This window comes from Carassius gibelio, chromosome A7 (genome assembly GCF_023724105.1).
Source record: "Carassius gibelio isolate Cgi1373 ecotype wild population from Czech Republic chromosome A7, carGib1.2-hapl.c, whole genome shotgun sequence".
Lineage (NCBI taxonomy): Eukaryota > Metazoa > Chordata > Actinopteri > Cypriniformes > Cyprinidae > Carassius > Carassius gibelio.
In genome coordinates, this window is record NC_068377.1 from 40,111,555 (window position 1) to 40,132,310 (window position 20,756).

General features: G+C 37.0%; 1 protein-coding gene across 2 annotated transcripts; it reads right to left on the reverse strand.

Annotated features, from left to right (window-relative positions):
• Positions 1-206: 206 nt before the first annotated feature.
• On the reverse strand, positions 207-18,775 carry LOC128017777 (adenylate cyclase type 4-like). 2 transcript variants are annotated; one of them, XM_052603297.1, is made up of 25 exons: positions 18,662-18,775; positions 13,874-14,618; positions 13,277-13,474; positions 12,382-12,543; positions 12,067-12,216; positions 9,647-9,792; positions 9,297-9,408; positions 9,090-9,217; positions 8,700-8,858; positions 8,467-8,620; positions 7,998-8,203; positions 7,747-7,797; positions 7,613-7,673; positions 7,420-7,517; positions 6,942-7,026; positions 6,605-6,742; positions 4,900-4,980; positions 4,600-4,778; positions 3,622-3,706; positions 2,668-2,826; positions 2,424-2,573; positions 2,247-2,354; positions 2,049-2,163; positions 1,491-1,615; positions 207-1,186 (listed from the first exon to the last, which is right to left on the reverse strand). In XM_052603297.1, exons 2-25 carry the CDS (start codon positions 14,309-14,311, stop codon positions 1,034-1,036), a joined length of 3,441 nt encoding a protein of 1,146 aa, XP_052459257.1. In that variant the 5' UTR covers positions 14,312-14,618; positions 18,662-18,775; the 3' UTR covers positions 207-1,033. The 2 variants fall into 2 exon arrangements, with proteins under 2 accessions (XP_052459257.1, XP_052459256.1); XM_052603296.1 differs by lacking the exon at positions 18,662-18,775 and adding an exon at positions 17,653-17,836.
• Positions 18,776-20,756: the final 1,981 nt, after the last annotated feature.

Consider the following 20,756-nt stretch of genomic DNA (forward strand, 5'->3'; position numbering starts at 1 on the left):
TATATATTTTTCAAGATAGCTTGATTTTAAACGATATAAACAAAAATGAGCTATATTGTAACTGTTAGTTATATGTCCCTATAGTATATATATATATATATATATATATATATATATATATATATATATATATATATATATATATATATATATAAAGAATAAAAAGATTAAAATATAGTAAAAAAAGATACAAAAGTGGAATTGATCAAAAGTCACTTTTTATTAGATTCTACCTTCGAGGTCACAAAAATGGTTACAACAAACACGTTTTTTTAATGAAACGTTTTTACACATATTATACAGTTTTACTTTTCACATTAAACATACAAAATATTAAATACACATTAATAACCGTTAATAAATAAGTGTGCAAGTTAAGGAGTATAAAATAAATTCAATACAAAACTAAAGACTTTAGAAAACCTGGCAACTTTGCATTGTTTTAAAAAAAAAAACCTTCACTATTAAAAACCTCTTAATAAAGAAAAACAAATGCTGATCTTTCTTAATTGTGTCCCTGGAGCACAAATCCAGTCTTAAGTCTCTGGGGTATATAAGTAGAAATAGCTAAAATCAAAAACATTGTGTTGGTCAAAATTTTTGAATGATCTTTTATGCCAAAAATAATTAGGATATTAATTAAAGATCATGTTCCATGAAGATATTTAGTAAATTTCCTACCATAAATATATAAAAACTAAATTTTTGATTATTAATATGCATTGCTAAGAACTTAATTTGGACAACTTTAAAGATGATTTTCTCAATATTTTGATATTTTTTTGCTCCCTCAGATTCCAGATTTTAAAATAGTTGTATCTCAGACAAATATTGTTCTCATAACAAACCAGACATCAATGGAGAGATTTATTCAGCTTTCAGATGATGCATAAACCTCAATTTCCAAAAATTTACAGTTAAGATTTTTTTGTAAAAGTACTAGAATTGGTTAAATCTAAGTGCAGACTAGTTGAGTTTGTGTAGAGCCATGGCTGTGAGGCTGGTACTGCACAGGACCTCCGTGAAACACTGGTCACACTGATGTGTCCGACTGCTGTTGAGTGCTCAGATGCTCGGTGTTGATGAAGTACGTGCTCAGCTGACCTTTGCCCTTCACGTTGATCACTCCTCTCAGAGTCACGCTGAAGCCCAGTATCTGAGCCACCTGTGCAGTCTCCTCCGTCACCTGAGGACACAACACACACTCTTTAACTCATCCTCAAACATGATATGGATCACTCTAATGCAGTGTTTCTCCACCACTGGCCACTAGAGGGCCTCAGCAAACTCTTAAAGGGGCCTCGACACGACCTAAAATTATCATGTATATTTATCCAAGCACGTTTTCTTTCGCTCAAGCTTCTTGTGTTCTCTTAAAAATGCTTTGTGAACAACACAAATATTTGTAGCACACAATATTTACACATTTTTCTGGGAGCACCAAAGTTTTGCGAACAAATGGAAACTGGAAACATGTTTTGATGGTTCACCTGTATTTTATCCAGGACTCCGGTGCTGTCCATCCTGCTGGCCACATTAACCGTGTTTCCCCAGATATCATACTGAGGTTTATGAGCGCCGATGACGCCTGCGATCAGAGGACCGTGATTTATACCTGAACAACACAGAACGACCAGCACGAGTCAGATTAATGTTAGATTCAGTAGAGATGATGCTCGAAGGAGTCTCTTCTACTCGTCAAGACTATGATACTTTTTTTTTTATTCTTTAATGAATGAAAAGTTCAAAAGAACAGCAATATTTTCCAACAATATAAACATTTGCTATCACTTCTTAACAAATGTTACACAGTAAAAGTTTTAATTTATATATAAATATAAAAGCAAGAATAAAAATGTAATGACGCCTTGAGCAGTAAATCATCATGTTTTACATTCTAAAAATATTTCACAATATTACGTTCTTTCCTGTATTTTTGATCAAATAAATACAGCCTTGATACGCAGAAGAAACTCCTGTAAAAACATTCAATATTGTTCTGATCCCAAACTTTTGACCGGTAGTGTGTGTGTGTGTGTGTGTTGTACCGATCCTCAGTTTGAAGCTGTTGAAGGAGTGCATGTTGATGTTCTCCAGTCTCCCCATCAGAGCGACGGCGAAGTCCAACATGCTGCGGATGTGACTGTACGTCTTGTCACACGTCTGTGAACAGATGAAAACTCATGCATGTCAATTTCCATATGCAAAACATGCCCTTTGAATCACACACACACACACGCACGCACTCGTATCTCCTCTGTCTTGGCAGGATTGGTTAGTCCGGCCACAGCCATGTAGGTGCTGCCGATGGTCTTGATCTTCTCCACAGCGCTGAACTTGGGCTTGTTGAGCAGCTGAAAGAGAGCGGTGGGTTAAATACAGCACAGACAGACGGACACAACACAGGTCGGACAGACATCCACCTCGTCAAAGTCTGAAATGATCTCGTTGAGGAAGCGAAGGCACTCCAGACCGTCGTTGTTCACGCTGCTCTCGTTGTAAAACTCCTTGAAGAAATGTGGCACGGACGCGAACATCACGCAGACGCACTCGCATGACTTACTGTACAAGTCCTGAAACACACACACACACACACACACACACACGTTACATGCCTCCATTCAGAGATGTTGATAAAGAGTATGAATAACTGTGTGAGTGCTTGACCTGGTTCTGGATGTCTTTGCCGATGAAGAATTCTGTGACGTGTTCTGGCAGAAGGTTCTGCAGCAGGAGTCTGTTGACGTTCTTCGTGGTCTCCATTTCCTCCGTCTCTTTATTAAAGCACTTCTCCAGCAGGAACTCGGTCCGAGAGCCCAGCTCGTCCTGCAGCACATTAAACACTCGGATAACTCAAACCACACGCCGGGGAGACACGATTCAAAGAAAACAAGAAAAAGATGAGGAATCCAGAAAACATAATTATTATTATTAATTACTATCAAATTAGATTATTTATTTTTATATTTTTTAATTACATTTTTGTTGTTTTCATTTTATTTTCAGTAAAAAAAATGTGTTATCTTGTCATTTTTATTACTTTTTTCCAAATATGTATATTTAATACTTGTTTCCATTTATTTACTTTTAGATATTTTTATATTTTAACATAAATTAACTGAAAATGAGAAATGTTGGCAACTATCTTTAATAAAATTACCTTTTAAAAAAATATAAACATTTTATTTTTTCAAAAAAAAATTTTTTTTAATATTTTTTAATCATTTTAAAATTAGTTTTAGTTAACTGTACTAACCCTCCTGTGGTTGGGCAATTAAAGGCCATAAATCAAAATGTAGAGAACAAGAAGTTTAAAACTAGTACAAGACCGTCCTGTCATCAGCTGATTGATATATTTCAGTAAATTAGATTTAACTAATGTTGTATGAATCAGCTGCTGTGACAGCTGAAGGAAGTAACGCCATACAAAGACAAAAACTTCTCTGTTTAGAGAAGTAGTTAGTCATCAGGAGCAGATTACTATTATATTACTATTACTATAAACTTCCCCATTACTGAACACTTCACATTAAACTAAAATAGACTAATAATCAAATATGTGTTCATACGCACACGCACGCACGCACACGCACACACACACACACACACACACACACATACCTGTCGCATGAGAATAAGGGAAATCAGATAGAAAATGACCAGCCAGATGCCAGACATGATCTTGGGCTCCTTAAGAACTCCTGGCCTAAAACACACACAGTGAGATATCATAATAAATATAAATTTTCACTCAGTGTATTGAAATTGTACAACAATCACTGTGTTTCTGGACATGCTAGAGTTACAACACAAAATAAATGTTGAATCAACACACTAAAGTCATGAAATCAGTATTTGACTCTTGATTTGTGTTCCTGATCTTATTATGGATCAGTGACTTAATAATAAAGAAAAAAATGTCTTCATAATCTTTCATTTTCATTTATTAGAATTCTGTGAGATAATGATAACTGTTATTATTGTTATAAGAGTTAAAATTAATAACCCAATAATGACTTTTATTATTATGACTGTTGTAAGTTACAATTAATAATAATGTTATTTTATTTTGTTATCATGTGTGACCCTGCCTGTGAAAAACCAACTAAAGTCATTTTTTGGTGATTTACTGTTTTATACATAAAATCCTCCTTCATAAAGATGTGGAATATTCTTTGAAAATAATATAGCCTTTATTTAATTAATATAGACTGAGTAAGTTCATGTCAAAGATTGAAATTGAAATTGAAAGTTAATGGTTGAAATCAATCTTTGATGCTGGTTATCTCATAATTAGATTGTGAGACTCTAACCTGGATTCACAGACAGGGTCACATGTTATGATCAATAAAAATAATAATAATCATCATCATTTTCAAATTGATTACTTGGCAAAATATCACTTAGACACACAGCTCAAGAAGGTTTCAGTCCACCTAAAAGTTTTTGAAACAATGTAAAAACAAAGACATTTTTCACACTTTTTTCTGTCACTGGCACTCATATATTGCATTTAAATAAAACTCAAAATATTTATAACAATATTATCACAGGTGACCTGCCGAATCAAGTGTGTGTGTGTGTGTGTTTGGCTCTTACGTGCTGTTGTCGCTGTAGAGCTGTTTGATGTAGCAGTCGGAGCGCGGCGCGTAAACGTGAAGGAAGAGTGCGAGATAAACCACCACAGCGAGGGTCAGGAGGAAGACTTTAACAGACACGCTCACACGCACAAACACAATCACACCCAACATCGCCAGCAGACAGCAGTACAGATAATACTGCACACACACACACACACACACAACATATCTATATATTAACATATGATCAATGTGACATCAACATCTAACGCAAATTATCATCTCTATTGATCATTTATAATATAAGCTAACAGCTCACCGGCACAGTGTAGAGATTGAGAGTGTTCAGTACTGTTGCATTGTGGGAAACATTTAAACAGTTATCGCCTGGGATAAAAACCTACAAAACAAACAGATAAAGTTTAAGATTTTGCACAGACAAAGACATTCTGTACATAAATTTAAAACAATAAATTAGATTTTTATGGGACAATCAATAGAACAAGAAACTTAGCCAAAGTTCTTTAGTGAAGGTCGAAACTAATTAGATGCATTTTGGTAGAAGGTTACAATTATAATCTTTCTTAGAGGATGTACAAGCCAATCAAAAAAGCATAAGCAATGGTAACACATTTGTGCTATAATTTTACACATAGGTGTTTGATTCTAACAGGATTAAAATCACAAAGTTAGATTAACTATTTCACCAAAACCTCCTCAGAAAAAAACTAAACAAACTTTTAAAGTAAGACAGACCAGGTGAATAGGGTAAAAATTTGAAAAATATATTATTATAATTTTTTATGTTATGTTTTATTGTGCATGTGACCTGGTTCAAAGTTCTTGTTTAGTTTTGATGACATATTAGAGTTAAAGGTTTTAACAGAGGGGGATTTTGGATTTCTCTTTTTAATACTCCATTAATCAGACATTTGTTTCACCATGTTTTTAGAAATAAAATGTATGAGTTCAATCTTATAAACTTGGTGTTTTTAAGTGATACAAACTCATATGGCGTTTAGAGATATGTATTGTAATTGAAATCTACAGATGCACATAGGTAAAGTGCAATAATAAAATCCGGCCTGTGACATATGAACAAACCCCTCAGTAAAATCCTTCAGAATACAGAGAGGAACAAAACTGCTAAGTTTGATGTATGTAAGTGCTGCTGAAGAGGAGATAAAACTCATTTTTGAAAAGGCCTTTAGCGATATATCTTGTAATTGAAATCTATAAATGCAAATAGATGAAGTGTGATAATAAAACTTATGTGAATGAGATATGGACAAACCCCTCAGTAAAATCCTTCAGAATGTAGAGAGGTATAAAACTGCTAAGTTTGGTGTGTGTAAGTGTTACTGAAGTAGAGATAAAACTCATTTTGAGAAAACAGCCTACAAAAACGGGCATTATAATTGAAATCTATGGATGCAAATAGATAAAGTGTGAAAAAATGCATGTGAATGAGCTATGGAGAAACCCCTCAGTAAAAACCTTCAGAATATAGACAGGAATAAAACTGCTAAGTTTGGTGTGTGTAAGTGTTAATGAAGTAGAGATAAAACTCATTTTGAGAAAACAGCCTACAAAAACGGGCATTATAATTGAAATCTATAGATGCAAATAGATAAAGTGTGATAAAATGCACATGAATGAGCTATGGACAAACCCCTCAGTAAAAACCTTCAGAATATAGAGAGGAATAAAACTGCCAAGTTTGGTGTCTGTAAGTGCTGCTGAAGTGGAGATAAAAATTATTTTAAGGAAACCTCCTGTAAAGATATGTATCACAATATCGCAAATAAATAAAGAGCATTATATTGAACACTTAAAAGTGAATTTTGGATGTATTCTTTCTACTGGTTTGAAGGAATGTACAGCAATACAAGCATATTTATGTGGTGTGTAACCCACTTTTGCAATGTAAAGGCGTTTTTGCCTGCTTTGACTCTTGTGGGTCTCGTGTGGGTCATGAGCTGATGTTTGTGCAGGTGTGTCTGGGTATGCAGCTGTTGACTCACTATGTTCAGCACTGCCATGAGCAGCGTGATGAGCAGACAGAGAATCACCAGCAGCAGCCGCAGCGCCGCCCTGGTGGCCACACCTTCAAACAGCGTCGAGACCCAGCAGATGCTGCGGGGAAACTTAGAGTGCCAGCGCTGACACACAAACACATATCACAACGTTAACAAATAACACAAGACATTCCTTAGAATAATTATAGAACTTCCTTTTGTTCTTTTTATTAACAAATAATAGTAAGAGTTAACCGCTTATAAAGCCACAATGTTCAACCACAAATATGCATTTTCTTAAAATATATACACAGACTCATTTAAATAAGACAAGCAGTCATACCTTCATGAATTTAGTGAAGACCACAAGCACAATCAGTATTTGGACAGGGAAAGTGGCGCCATATGACACCGCCAGCGCAAAATTTCTATATGTGCACAAAGAAAACGTGTTCATTTAGAATAATAATAAATATGAGTGTGTAATAAATAACAGGTAATGTGCATTGCGTTAAAATCAACATGAAGATAGTTTTACTACTGTAATCTGACCCCTCACTTAAAATACAGGTCAAATAACAGTTGTAAAATTGTTTCATTTTCATTTCATTTCCCAAACTTTTTTTGTCATATATGCTTGTCGATATGCTTAACAAATAAAATATTTGATCTGTTTTTGTAAGCATTTCATTTTTTAATATTTTTTTATTTAAACCCTTTTCATAATTTAATTAACTATTAGATTTTCATCAACTCACAACATCTACTAAAGTAAATCAAGAGAAATGTATTTTCGTATTATTGTAACATACGATACTCACTTTTGCGAGATTAGCATCTGAACCACAAACACAGAGATGAAGATGAAGGCCAAACATATGACAGATCGATGAAGCCCCTGGGCTTCACTTAACGAATACTGACACAAACATACACACATGGTTAGAAAATAAGAGTGCAAATAATAATCAAATGGAAAAAACATTTGATTTTAAGTGAATAAATAATTCACACCTGTTTCTCCAGCTTAATATTATTAAAAAATAAAGTCACACTATTCAGCTTCACTCGTTCCCTAAACAATGAAAAGATATTATTTTATTGACTCATTCACTGTGATACTATAAAATCATAATTTCTTCACTCACTTTTCATTTCCCAGAGAGTCTAATGAGTCTACCGGTCCATTTTCCAGACATCTGAGAAAAGAAACGAATGGGAATTACCAAATTCAGACCACATTTACGTCAACCACAAAGCGAACGGAGTCCACCACAAATTGGCCATAAAAGCCAGCTCTGATCTATTCTGATAGCAAACCAAATTAAGTACTTTGTTTGGTACAGATGCAAACTACTTGAATATCACTGATGAAAATGAGTAAACCTTTAATTTTCACCTTGGAGCGTTTGTGCCACTGACTATGAACGGCTGTGGTTGGCTGATGCTGTTAGAAGTGGGCGGGGCTGTGAGTGAAGCCTCTGGTTGGTTGAGTCCAGAAAACGGTTTGACGCTGTTCCAGGACTGCAAGTACTGTGACATCCGAACCGACGCGCGGAGCTTCTGACGGTTCACAGGCTTGCTGTCTACCTTCAGCTCATGAGTCTGAGACACACGAAATCAACCAGAGAATTAATACTTTTATTTGTTCTTATGAACTCTCTATTCATCGGTGAACCCTTAAAAATAAAATGCATCACAGTTTGCACAAAAATATTATTATTATTTTTTTTTTATTAAATAAATGCAGCTTTGGTGTGTTTTATCGATTCAATTGATTAGACATGATTTGTGAAAAATAAAGTATTTTATAGATCCCTACAGCAGATAACTGATCTATGTAGCGAGTAATGATTATTGGTGATCACCTTCGGTGTCGTGTCGGAGTTTTCTGCATAAGGATCGATGACCAGGAACGTTCTCCTTCCCTGCAGCGTGGAAGTGCGACTCCCGCCGTTTCCTTCCTCCACCTGGTATTTCCTGTCCAGGTGAGCGTACGTCTCCTCTGTGATGTGGACTCTCCTGTGAGAAACCATCTTCATCAGAGTCATCACCAGTGATACTACAGTAATCAGACCTGAGGGGTGTAAAGGTGTGGTACCCAGGCACTCCTCCAGACTCCATGTGATTGGCTAGAGTCACGTCATCTGACCAGACGTCGTACTGCCACTTCTGAAGACCGATCACGCCGGACAGGACGTTACCCGTGTGCACGCCAACACGCATGTTGATGTTCACTTCCGTCGCCTCCCTCAGCTTACTGCAAATAAATCATCTCACTTTAAGACTCAAAACAAAACAAAATACATATAAATTCTAGAAAATCATAATTCAATATAATATTAAAAATAAAAAAATAAACACGATTACAGCATTACTTCAATTTTAACTCAAGTGAAGACAAATTTTTTTTACAATAATTGTAAAATCCTAGCGTATCAGTGATGTTAATATAACAGTGTAATTAAGGTGTTGTGATCGTCGGGCTCACTTTATGGCCGTGCACATGTCCAGACCCATCTGAACACAGTTGCGAGCGTGATGAGAGATCGGATCAGGAAGACCCGACACACAGTAATAACAGTCGCCCAGGATCTTAATACGCAGACAGCCGTTCTTCTGCAGACAGAGAGAGAGAGAGAGAGACTTGAGCACATGAACTAGAGAAGCACAGAGAGTAACACAGATCCTCGCTCACCTTGGCGATGTCGTCAAACCTGCCGAAGAGTTTGTTGAGGACGGCCACGAGCTCCTCAGGTGTGCAGGTGCTGGACAGGTGCGTGAAGCCCACGATATCAGCGTACAGGATACTGACGACACAGATCACAACTTCAACAAACTACAGCAATAAGAAGCTGAGCAATTCCTGTAGAGACCAGGCCTAATAATCACTGTCTGTGAGGACCAGCTTTGAGTCTGTGTGTTATCAGTGAAGTCAGCTTCATCTAGAGACCAAGGAAATGCTTTGTGTGTGTGTGTGTACAGGTGTGTGTGTGTTTATGAGTGTGCAGTGCATGTGTGTGTGTGTGTGTGTGTGTCTGCTCTCACCTGATGTCCCTGTGTTGTCGGACGTAGAGAGTGTGGAAGTTTGGTAGGTTTTCTTCGGTGCTGCATTTGGCCGACAGACGTTTGACGATCTCTGTCTTCAGCTCCATGGCGATGTATCGCGGCAGCACAGACAGCAGCAGATGCTCCTGCACACACAGGTTACACGGCTTAACACTGTCTTCATTAACACTGTGTTCATTTACACTGTCTTCATTAACACTGTCTTCATTTACACTGTCTTCATTAACACTGTCTTCATTTACACTGTCTTCATTAACACTGTCTTCATTTACACTGTCTTCATTAACACTGTGTTCATTTACACTGTCTTCATTAACACTGTGTTCATTTACACTGTCTTCATTAACACTGTGTTCATTTACACTGTCTTCATTAACACTGTGTTCATTTACACTGTCTTCATTAACACTGTGTTCATTTACACTGTCTTCATTAACACTGTATTCATTAACACTGTGTTCATTTACACTGTCTTCATTAACACTGTGTTCATTTACACTGTCTTCATTAACACTGTTCATTTACACTGTCTTCATTAACACTGTGTTCATTTACACTGTCTTCATTAACACTGTGTTCATTTACACTGTCTTCATTAACACTGTTCATTTACACTGTCTTCATTAACACTGTGTTCATTTACACTGTCTTCATTAACACTGTGTTCATTAACACTGTGTTCATTTACACTGTCTTCATTAACACTGTCTTCATTAACACTGTATTCATTAACACTGTGTTCATTTACACTGTCTTCATTAACACTGTGTTCATTTACACTGTCTTCATTAACACTGTTCATTTACACTGTCTTCATTAACACTGTGTTCATTTACACTGTCTTCATTAACACTGTCTTCATTAACACTGTGTTCATTTACACTGTCTTCATTAACACTGTGTTCATTTACACTGTCTTCATTAACACTGTGTTCATTTACACTGTCTTCATTAACACTGTCTTCATTTACACTGTCTTCATTTACACTGTGTTCATTTACACTGTCTTCATTAACACTGTGTTCATTTACACTGTCTTCATTAACACTGTGTTCATTTACACTGTCTTCATTAACACTGTGTTCATTTACACTGTCTTCATTAACACTGTCTTCATTTACACTGTCTTCATTAACACTGTCTTCATTTACACTGTCTTCATTAACACTGTCTTCATTTACACTGTCTTCATTAACACTGTCTTCATTTACACTGTCTTCATTAACACTGTCTTCATTTACACTGTCTTCATTAACACTGTCTTCATTTACACTGTCTTCATTAACACTGTGTTCATTTACACTGTCTTCATTAACACTGTCTTCATTTACACTGTCTTCATTAACACTGTCTTCATTTACACTGTCTTCATTAACACTGTCTTCATTTACACTGTCTTCATTAACACTGTCTTCATTTACACTGTCTTCATTAACACTGTCTTCATTTACACTGTCTTCATTAACACTGTCTTCATTAACACTGTCTTCATTAACACTGTCTTCATTTACACTGTCTTCATTAACACTGTCTTCATTTACACTGTCTTCATTAACACTGTGTTCATTTACACTGTCTTCATTAACACTGTCTTCATTTACACTGTCTTCATTTACACTGTCTTCATTAACACTGTGTTCATTTACACTGTCTTCATTAACACTGTGTTCATTTACACTGTCTTCATTAACACTGTGTTCATTTACACTGTCTTCATTAACACTGTGTTCATTTACACTGTCTTCATTAACACTGTGTTCATTTACACTGTCTTCATTAACACTGTCTTCATTTACACTGTCTTCATTAACACTGTCTTCATTTACACTGTCTTCATTAACACTGTCTTCATTTACACTGTCTTCATTAACACTGTGTTCATTTACACTGTCTTCATTAACACTGTCTTCATTTACACTGTCTTCATTAACACTGTCTTCATTTACACTGTCTTCATTAACACTGTCTTCATTTACACTGTCTTCATTAACACTGTCTTCATTTACACTGTCTTCATTAACACTGTCTTCATTAACACTGTCTTCATTTACACTGTCTTCATTAACACTGTCTTCATTAACACTGTGTTCATTTACACTGTCTTCATTAACACTGTCTTCATTAACACTGTCTTCATTAACACTGTCTTCATTTACACTGTCTTCATTAACACTGTCTTCATTAACACTGTGTTCATTTACACTGTCTTCATTAACACTGTCTTCATTTACACTGTCTTCATTAACACTGTCTTCATTTACACTGTCTTCATTAACACTGTCTTCATTAACAGTGTGTTCATGCATGTATTTATTAAAGCCTTAGCATGCACACAGTCATATACACCCTACTGACACACACACACACTGAATGAAGGATACATGTATGCAAATCTGTACCTGGTCACGTTTCTGTTTGGCTTGTGTGGCGCGGTTTCTGCTGAAATCTTCCCGTTTCTTGCTGGACTTCCTTTGAGCGTGTTCAGTATGCCACAGGTGAAACACACCCACGGCATTAACACACACAAACAGCACTGCGTTCGCCACCAGCTGACACACACACACACACACACAGAGGTTTTTGAATACGTGCGGCAGCAGGAAAATCATCTGGTGTCACCTGATGGCCTCCGCTGCTCACCATTTGAATATAACATTTCCTCTGACCAGCCATCTATACATATATATGTGAGTGTGTGTGTGTGTGTGTGTTACCTGCACGGCCAGGTCTTGTGTCTGAGGGCTGGTGACAGACACATACACACTGATGATGATGATGTGACACACACTGGTCCCGATGCCGAAGATCAGAGCCCATGAGAGCGGGAGAGGAAGAACCGTATAAACAGACAATGAGAGGAAGAGGAAGAACGCGACCTGACCAAAATACAACATTACAGACGATAATCAGCATTGCCCATATATACATTATAGAGTTAAAATGGACAACTATCACCAAAACTATCAAAAAGCAGTTTTATTACTTTTAACTTTTACATTAGCTGAAATAAAATGGCATTTAAAAACAGTTATTTTCAGGTAGTTGCCTAATCATCATTTTTCATATTAATATAGCTCAGCTTGATGTACTAAATTGAACTAAAACTAGACCAAAACTGAATTACACTATAACATTTGCACTTGTTCGAACTAGGCATGTGCATGATACATGCAAACTTTAACAATGGATTATTAAAAGTGTATTTTTAAAATTCTAAACAATAAAAAAACTTAATTGCAGAAGTTTCATGCTTCTTCAGGAACCCTGTGCTTATTTAACAATGAATTTGCATTGATTTCCTGCACGAGGATTAAGGACGTGTAAAAAAAAAATTTCTGAAAATATTTTGTAACTTTGCATTTTCAGAAACATTTCTATCTTTAGGTTTAAGATTGCATTAAAAAAACTGGCATGATTTTTCCAGGTCTAGAAAAAAACACCTAAAATAGTGGAAATAAGGTGATTACTTTTATCTTCAGGATCAGTGTATCTGCAGAAAGCATGCTTCTGATGAAAATGTAAAATAAATAAGTACTACAGAAGTTGTAAAATCAAGAGTAGATCTAAACTAGTGGTGATCTTCTGATGTAATGAGCTTCATCAGCTGACCTGCTCCCAGGCCGTGACGACACCTCCGGTGAAGATGAAGACGAAGGCCACGATGAAGAGCATGGACCAGATGAAGAGTGCGAGAGGTGTTTTTCCTCTCCGAATCACCGGCATACACGGCAAACACAGCAGCAGAGGCACACACACACACACCAGCACACACACCACTGCAAACGCTGCCACGTGAACGCTCAGGCTCTGTGTGTGTGTGAGACAAACAGACACTTCACCAAATCTACATTTAGAAAATGTTTTTCAAACCTTACACACACCTGCTGGAAAATCCCGGTTGAAGATCCTTTAAAGCAATCATTCACCCAAAAATGAAGACTTACTGAAAAAGTGTTCACCTTCAGTTCATCAGAGATCAGGATGAGTTTGTTTCTTCATCAGGTTTGGAGAAATGTAGCATTGCATCAGTGATGAAACCTGATGAAGAAACAAACTCATCCTGATCTTGAACAGCCTGACAGTGAGCAGATTTTTATTTTGGAGCTGAATTATCCCTATAGTGATCACGTTAATCGGGTTTTTCCAGCAGGATAGCATTTTTTGCAAACAACGAAGTGAGTGACCGATGAGTGTGTCAGCTCTTACCCGTCCGGTGGAGGGGGTGATGATGATGATGGTCCCGCAGAAGAGGATGGCCAGCAGTAATCCAGACACCAGCAGCGGCGTCTCCTCCAGACAGCGCAGGAACGCCATGTTCACCGCACGGAAACAGCAGCTCCAGCGGGATCCCTGCAGCTCTTTATCCACGATGAACCTGCTGCGGGAGCTTAGAGAAACCTCAGTGGAAGTCCTCGAGCTCTCAGATAGCGTCCCCAGACTGTGTCTCCTGTCAACAGCATCAGCCTGAGTCCAGTGTGGGACGTTCTGGGATGAAGTGCCATTGCTAAGTCCATTTATAGTGTGATTATTGGGTTCCTCATCAGGATTAGGAGTTCTCAATGATGGACGTGGTTTCATGGGTTCGGGGACGTTCCCGAGCTTGGCGACACCCAGCTCGGTCTTAACCTTTGAGTCGTCCAACATGCCCGTCTCTTGACCGCCTTGGATCTTTGTTTGTGCTTCTCTGAATGTTTTCAGCACAGTTTCAGCAAGACGCCAATGTGCAAAGTCAATATACGCCGGCAATATATATAAATAACGTCTGCTAAGGAGAAGTTAAAATTTCCATTCTCCAAACTGGAGTAGATAAGGTCCGAGGGTTGGAGATCAATTTCCAGTCGCTTCCAAAGGGAACGTTTTCAGAGCTCCTGAAGCTCTTCAAGTCTCTTGAAGTAAATCCATGTAGTGGAGCTCTGTTCCTCTCGAAGTCTGTCAGATGTGTTAGCCGTTACTTGAAGGACACAATGGTAAAGAAGATCATTAAGTCAAGAGAAACATCTGAAATGCATCTGAAACTTCAAATCAGTTGACAGTATAATGGGTTTTCGTTTATCAGCTTTTTGGTTCCACAAAGAACTTTAAAAAAGAACCATTTTTCTCCAGGTTGACAAATATTTTATGAAGCTAAAGAACCTTTCGTGCAACTCTTTTAACAATAATGGCTCTTTACTGACATTAATGTTTCCATCCGAGGAATCTTTCCATTCCACTAAAGGTTATTTCGATTTCTTGGTTCTTCACACTAAGACAAAAAAGGTTATTTTACCACATCAGTGGGCAAACACCCTGTTGAACCTTTATTTTTAAGAGTGTAGATAAAATTGTGTGTGATAAATGAACAAATATAAGATTATGAGGACAATACGAGGACATTTATAGACATTTATAGACATTTTGAACTCTATTGGTGTTAGACAACATGTTTCAGGACCTACTCATTGTCGAAATCATACTCTAGATTTAATACTGTCACATGGAATTGATGTTGATAGTGTTGAAATTATTCAGCCGAGTGATGATATCTCAGATCATTATTTAGTTCTGTGTAAACTTCATATAGCCAAAATTGTAAATTCTTGTTACAAGTATCGAAGAACCATCACTTCTACCACAAAAGATTGCTTTTTAAGTTATCTTCCAGATGTATCCGAATTCCTTAGCATATCCAAAACCTCAGAACAACTTGATGATGTAACAGAAACTATGGACTCTCTCTTTTCTAGCACTTTAAATACAGCTGCTCCTTTACGCTTAAGAAAGGTTAAGGAAAACAGTTTGAAAAACTAATGGATGCATAGCTGATATAAAAAACTGGATGACGAGTAATTTCTTACTGCTAAATTCAGAAAAAACAGAGGTGTTAATTATAGGACCTAAAAACTCTACTTGTAATAACCTAGAACACTGTCTAAGACTTGATGGTTGCTCTGTCAATTCTTCGTCATCAGTTAGGAACCTAGGTGTGCTACTTGATCGCAATCTCTCCTTAGAAAGCCACGTTTCTAGCATTTGTAAAACTGCATTTTTCCATCTCAAAAATATATCTAAATTACGGCCTATGCTCTCAATGTCAAATGCAGAAATGTTAATCCATGCAGATGGTGGATCAGCACCTAGAAAGGACCTCTACATCCCTGAAAGACAGCGGAGACCAGGACAACTAGAGCCCCAGATACAGATCCCCTGTAAAGACCTTGTCTCAGAGGAGCACCAGGACAAGACCACAGGAAACAGATGATTCTTCTGCACAATCTGACTTTGCTGCAGCCTGGAATTGAACTACTGGTTTCGTCTGGTCAGAGGAGAACTGACCCCAACTGAGCCTGGTTTCCCCCAAGGTTTTTTTCTCCATTCTGTCACCGATGGAGTTTCGGTTCCTTGCCGCTGTCGCCTCTGGCTTGCTTAGTTGGGGTCACTTCATCTACAGCGATATCGTTGACTTGATTGCAAATTAAAACAGACACTATTTCAACTGAACAGAGATGACATCAATGAATTCAATGATGAACTGCCTTTAACTATCATTTTGCATTATTGAGACACTGTTTTCCAAATGAATGTTGTTCAGTGCTTTGACGCAATGTATTTTGTTTAAAGCACTATATAAATAAAGTTGACTTGACTTGACTTGACAGGAACATGAACTCCAAACGGTCAAACACACACAGAGGAAACATGCAAATGCCCTCATTTCCCTAAAGTACTGAGAGGCAAAGTTTAATATTCAACCGCTAACAAACACTCCATCTTATACTGTAATATTTTGACATTTAAAATACAACAAACAAAACAAAGACATCAAAAATGAACTGTGAGAGCAGGGATATGTATAGACTACAGGACAAAGGAGCACAAACCTACTGATGTCACGTTTGAGGTGAATTCAGGTGAACAGGATGAACTGGATACGGAGAGAATTTCTCTCTCTCTCTCTCACACACACACACACACACACACACATGTTTGTTTTTGTGTAAAGTGTGTTCATCCCATGTACAAACTGTATAATGGGGACATGGGTTATGTCTTCATAAGTCACCCTCTCCTTGTGATATCTGTGTCATACCCATGTCATTATACAGAGATGTGTCCTGATATGATACAATGAAAATAAATAATTGAAATAAATAAAAATAACAAATTCGCTGTCTGTGGTAAAAATAATGATTCTCAGAGAATATGATCTTGAGTTACCAGTAAAAAAAATAAAAAAATAAATAAAATAAAACCTTGCTTTGATTCATCAGGGATGTATTAAACTGATCAAAAGTAATAGTAACGACATTTATAATGTTAGAAAATAGTTTTCATTCATCTGCAAATCCTGAAAAATAAAATGCATCACAGTTTGCACAAAAATATTGTGCAGCACAACTGTGTTCAACACTGATAATAATAATAAATATTTCTTGAGCAGTAAATCATCATATTATTCTGATTTCTGAAGATCATGTGACACTGAAGACTGGAGGAATGATGCTGAAAATACAGCGGAGCATCACAGAAATACATTACAGTTTACAACATATTCACACAGAAAACAGCTGGTTAAACTGTAATAATATTTCATCATTTTCATTATATTTTTATCAAATAAATGCAGCGCTGCTGAGCAGAATAGACTTTCAAAAACTGTAAAACCCTAAACTTTTAAACAGTAAATCTCCACATATTTGCCTAGACGTGTGGAAAAAGTTTTTTACCGGACAACAAAATAAATGCTTCTTAGGAAAATGATTTGTAGAATTTGGCATGACATCGCCCCTCAGGCCTTCACTGAAAGCCCTGAACCCTGACCTCAGATCAGATCTGTCACCCAGCTGGTCTTCAACAGCTCCGTCTAACACTGATCTGGGATCAGAGCACTTTTGGTGTCTCTGTCTCACTCTCTGTGGAAGCAGTGAGTCACAGACCTTCACAAAGCCTTCTTCAAATGCCAAACAAAGGGCTGTCTTTAGGTTTATTATTGCTGGATCTGCTCTTACCCGCTCACATCAGATCAGAGGAAAGCCTCTCTGAAGCTGGTTTCACTACACCTCCAGACTTCTCTGATGCAGCTCAAGTCTGAGTGAAATAAATCCCTGAGTGAAGAGACACAGCAGCAGCTGGACCACACCAATGACAGAGAACACATCACCTACCAGTCTTTCTTTGTGGAAAACATCATTGCTGTCTGTTTCTGGACCGCTGTTAGAAAGTCTGTCCGTTTGCATTTATTTGCATGCCTGACCTTTTCTTCTGACACTGTTTTCCATAAACACATCCCATATTTTTCCCTGTAACTCACACTGAAGGTCATTACAATGCCACCTGTCAGTATTCAATGTAGCAGGAGCCTTAAGTCAAAGGAGTAAAGCATTCATCAATGCAGCAAAACTTGGAGAATTGGGTGATGCGTTCAACACAGTAAAACACATTTTTATAGACTTTTAAATGAGCAAAAAAAGGGATTTTTAAATTTATTTTTTGGTATGCAAATAACAAATAGTTGCTTTATGATTTGCATTTATTTATTTGCCATAAACAATTTACAACACATTTTATCAGTGTGTGCTTTTGGCGGTAAAGAGTAAACATCAACACTTCTCAGACATTACCAAAAAAGGAAATGTGATAAAAAGTAATTTAACATAATTGAACAAAGTGTGTTCTAGAGTCTCTAAACGATGCAGACACCCTAAAATGATAAATAGCCACACAATTTCAAGAGAAACATCCAACTCAGAAATGCCATTGCTCTGTTGATGCTGTGTACGACTGAGAATCAGACCATTACAGACGCTCACAGTCGAGAAGTTCTTTACTCTGCTGAAACATGTTCTCATGGGACACAGCTGAACATGTTCATTCTCACTGTGACAGGGTTACATCACAGTGTTTAAAGAGGTAAACTCCATCTGATGAAAACATGACCCTGTCCCTCTTCACACACACACACACACACATCTATAAATGCTCTCTTCGGCCAGTAAAAACAGATGAAAGTCAACATACCTGCACCCTGTCAGCTCTCCTCCGCTCTCTCTCTCTCTCAGTCACTCCAGTTCTCTAAATATTTGGCCGTTCCATTTTTTTGTTCTCTTGAACTTGAAAAACCGGTTGGACGACATGACCGAACCCTGAGGAACCCCGTCATCTTTCTGTCATAACACTGAGCTCTGCTGCCTTGATCAATGACTGCTGCTTTCATAACAGCAATCATAATCAAAATCATACTGACTATTTGTTGATATACACACAGTATGTGACAGGACAGAAGGCAAAGTCATGGGAATTTTTCTTTAATTTCTTTCTTTCACTTGGATGGGTGAAATGCAGAGCACAATTCTGAATATCAAAACAAACTAAATTAATAAATTCTCGTTTTGTTCCAATGCATGAGTTTATTTCTTCTGGGAACACATACACAAAGAAATTTTGAAGAATGTTAGGAATCAAACAACAATTAACTCTATTGAGTTTCATTTCATAGACAAAAAAAAAAAAAAAAAAAAAAAAAAAACCAAGAACTTTCTCAAACAGCTTCATGTAAATGATTATATCATTAATGGAAATGAACGAGAAGGTTTGCTGTAGTCAGCTTTTCCACTCATTATTCATGTCAAATGTTGCTTGTCAGTTTCTTCTTTGCACATCCTTGTTTCTTGTTTCTTTCGATGCAAGGAAAGGAAACTGAAGATGGAAAAATCCAAAGAAGTTTGGGACTCAAGGTTTTGTTGAAATCTGGGAAAAAAATTGACATTCATAATTCATATTCTAAAGCAAGATGCACTGTTGCGATTTTTTGTTTTAACAAAAAATATGGTTTCAGCATGCGATAGTGATTCCTCCAGATCTGTTCCAGTGGCGATGTCCAAGAACTAATACATATTTCCATCATGTTAGAGTCTGATCTGTGTCCAGCTGAAGAGCTGAAGGATGAACGAGGCATACTGAAGCAGAAAAGGGATAGTGCACCCAAAAATGACATCATAGGTGTATATGACTTTCTTCTTTCAGATGAACCCAACTAGTTATATTAAAAACTGCCATGACTCTTCCTAGCTTTATAATGGCAGTGAATGGGTGTTATTTTTCAGTAGTCCAAGTAGAGTGCCTCCATCCATGTTCACCACCAGAGGTCGCTCACTTTTTTTTTTTTTTTTTTTTACTATTTTCTACTCACATTTTGTCATAGTTGTTTTTGTTGTTTTTGTTGTTTTCAAACACGATTTTGAGAAAATTGTGCGTTAATTACATATTTATTCACCCTTGTGTCATTCCAAACCCACGTTAAAAAAAAAAAAAAAAAAAAAAAAATCCATGTCATATTATTTTAAAACAGGTTGGTTTATGTTAGGTTTATTAAATATGTTGCATCCTCATGAAGGTATTTTCCAAAACAAATGTTCTTATCTGTGTTATATGTTGTATTATCTTTGAAAAAACATATAATATGTTTGAAGCTGTTTGCATTTTATGCGTTCATCTAAGGAATATCACAAGCAATTTATTACATAGTGACGATACTGCAAAGGTGCATTCTGGGACTTTGCTTGGGTACTCTTGAGCTTTAAAGAGAAATCAAATCACTGCCTTCAAGAAACATCTAAACTCAGCTCCTGGCACGCACACACACACACACGCACACACTCACACACGCACGCACACACACACACACACACACACACACACACACACACTGTATTCTGTGAAAGGTCTCTGGGTGGTTCTCCTCGGGACGGTTGACATGTCATCGGCTCATTTCCCTGATCTGCTGATGTTTGCATAATAGTCTTTAAGAAGAGATCATTGAGTGAACACACACACATCTGTGCACACAATTATTTCTCCACAGTCACAGGGTCACCGTCTGAAGCCATGGGTCCAGAGATCAATCTCGTGTTGTTTGTTTGGGGTATGTACCTATGCATCATTCACTAAATATTCTCTCGCATGACTTAAAAAATATAGTTGAAATTAGTTTAATTTGTTTATCAAGTTAATGGAAAAACATGCCATTATTACATCACTTTTACACACTTGTGACCCGTGAACATGTCAATCGTGGAAAAACCTACTGGAAGTTGATCTACTTTTATTAATTCCT